This window comes from Myotis davidii, unplaced genomic scaffold (genome assembly GCF_000327345.1).
Source record: "Myotis davidii unplaced genomic scaffold, ASM32734v1 C63981132, whole genome shotgun sequence".
Lineage (NCBI taxonomy): Eukaryota > Metazoa > Chordata > Mammalia > Chiroptera > Vespertilionidae > Myotis > Myotis davidii.
In genome coordinates, this window is record NW_006378903.1 from 1 (window position 1) to 1,203 (window position 1,203).

General features: G+C 36.3%; 1 protein-coding gene across 1 annotated transcript; it reads right to left on the minus strand.

Annotated features, from left to right (window-relative positions):
- Positions 1–103: 103 nt before the first annotated feature.
- LOC102754784 (leucine-rich repeat serine/threonine-protein kinase 2-like) lies at positions 104–863 on the minus strand (the record flags this gene model as incomplete). Its single annotated transcript, XM_006777761.1, has 2 exons — positions 104–231; positions 634–863. Coding segments are annotated over 2 exons (358 nt in total), but the record flags the coding sequence as incomplete, so codon positions are not given.
- Positions 864–1,203: the final 340 nt, after the last annotated feature.

The following is a 1,203-nucleotide window of genomic DNA, read 5'->3' on the forward strand; positions in this document are numbered from 1 at the left end:
ACCCCACAAAACTCTTAAAGCAACTCTTTGCCTAAAGTAAATTACCTTACATACAAAAAAAATGAAAATGACTCAGTTTTCTCAAATGATTAGAATAGAGCACCTTTATATTGAATAGCCAAGGCTTCATAGCATCAACTTCCGCCTGCCCTTTGCTGAGGTCATAGACGGCGAGGTACAGGGATCGCGGGGTCATGAAGTGCGGGTGCGTGCTGTAGAATTCCTCCCGACCTAAACAGAGATTGGACACTCTTTTTGAGCCTTGCTTCTTTTCAAAACAAATTTTTTAGATGATACTATACACAATTTAGCATTTAAAAAAGGGGGAGAAGAACAATCAACGATGCTTAGAAGACTATAACTGAGTTTTTACTGGCGATTGAGAACTTCTGGCTGAAGTGTTAGCTATGAACCCCATACTCAGCTTCAGCTGCCCCTACAGTTTCTAACATTCCCTTCCATACACTTCTCCGTCCTGGTGGCAAGGGTAATGTTGGGGGAAGTAAACAGCTCTGGAATAATTCCATAGGATTCACTGGTCTCTTTGCAGTATTGGAACAGAAAACTCAGTTTTTAAATCCAAATTCTAAATAAGAGATCAAAATGATTTTAAAATTCTAGCAAAATAAATACCTGCGAAATCCCACACATTTAGAATCAGGTCTTTCTTCCTTTTGCCTCTTATTTGGATAGGCCAGTCCTTCACGTCTATGCCAACGGTGGCACTCTGCATCTCAGCATCTGATTTCTTGGTTTTCATTAATTGCTGCAGTAAGGTGGTTTTACCACTCCCCGTGTTTCCCACAATCATAAGTTTCATGCGGTTATAGGGCACAGCCTTTTTTAACCGCTGTTGAAGAAACCTGGTATTAGAAAGACAAAAATAAAATAATAAACTGTTTAATAGTATACTTAAAATATAGGTAAATTCTTGTGCATTAGACTCTTTTAAATGTCAGCTTTTTAAAATATAGTATGCAAAAAAATGCACAACTTTTATAAGTAAAGTGCACTTGTCTTTCGGTATGCTGTTAATGCCTATGTTTTATTATTAATATTAGTATAGTTGATAATGATTGGTAGCATTATCAAACACAATGACATGTTACACTATCACCATAAATAATCAAAATGTGAAAATGTTTGCAATGCCCATTAGAATTTTATACACACACACAGAGAGATTTATTTAAATTAACACAA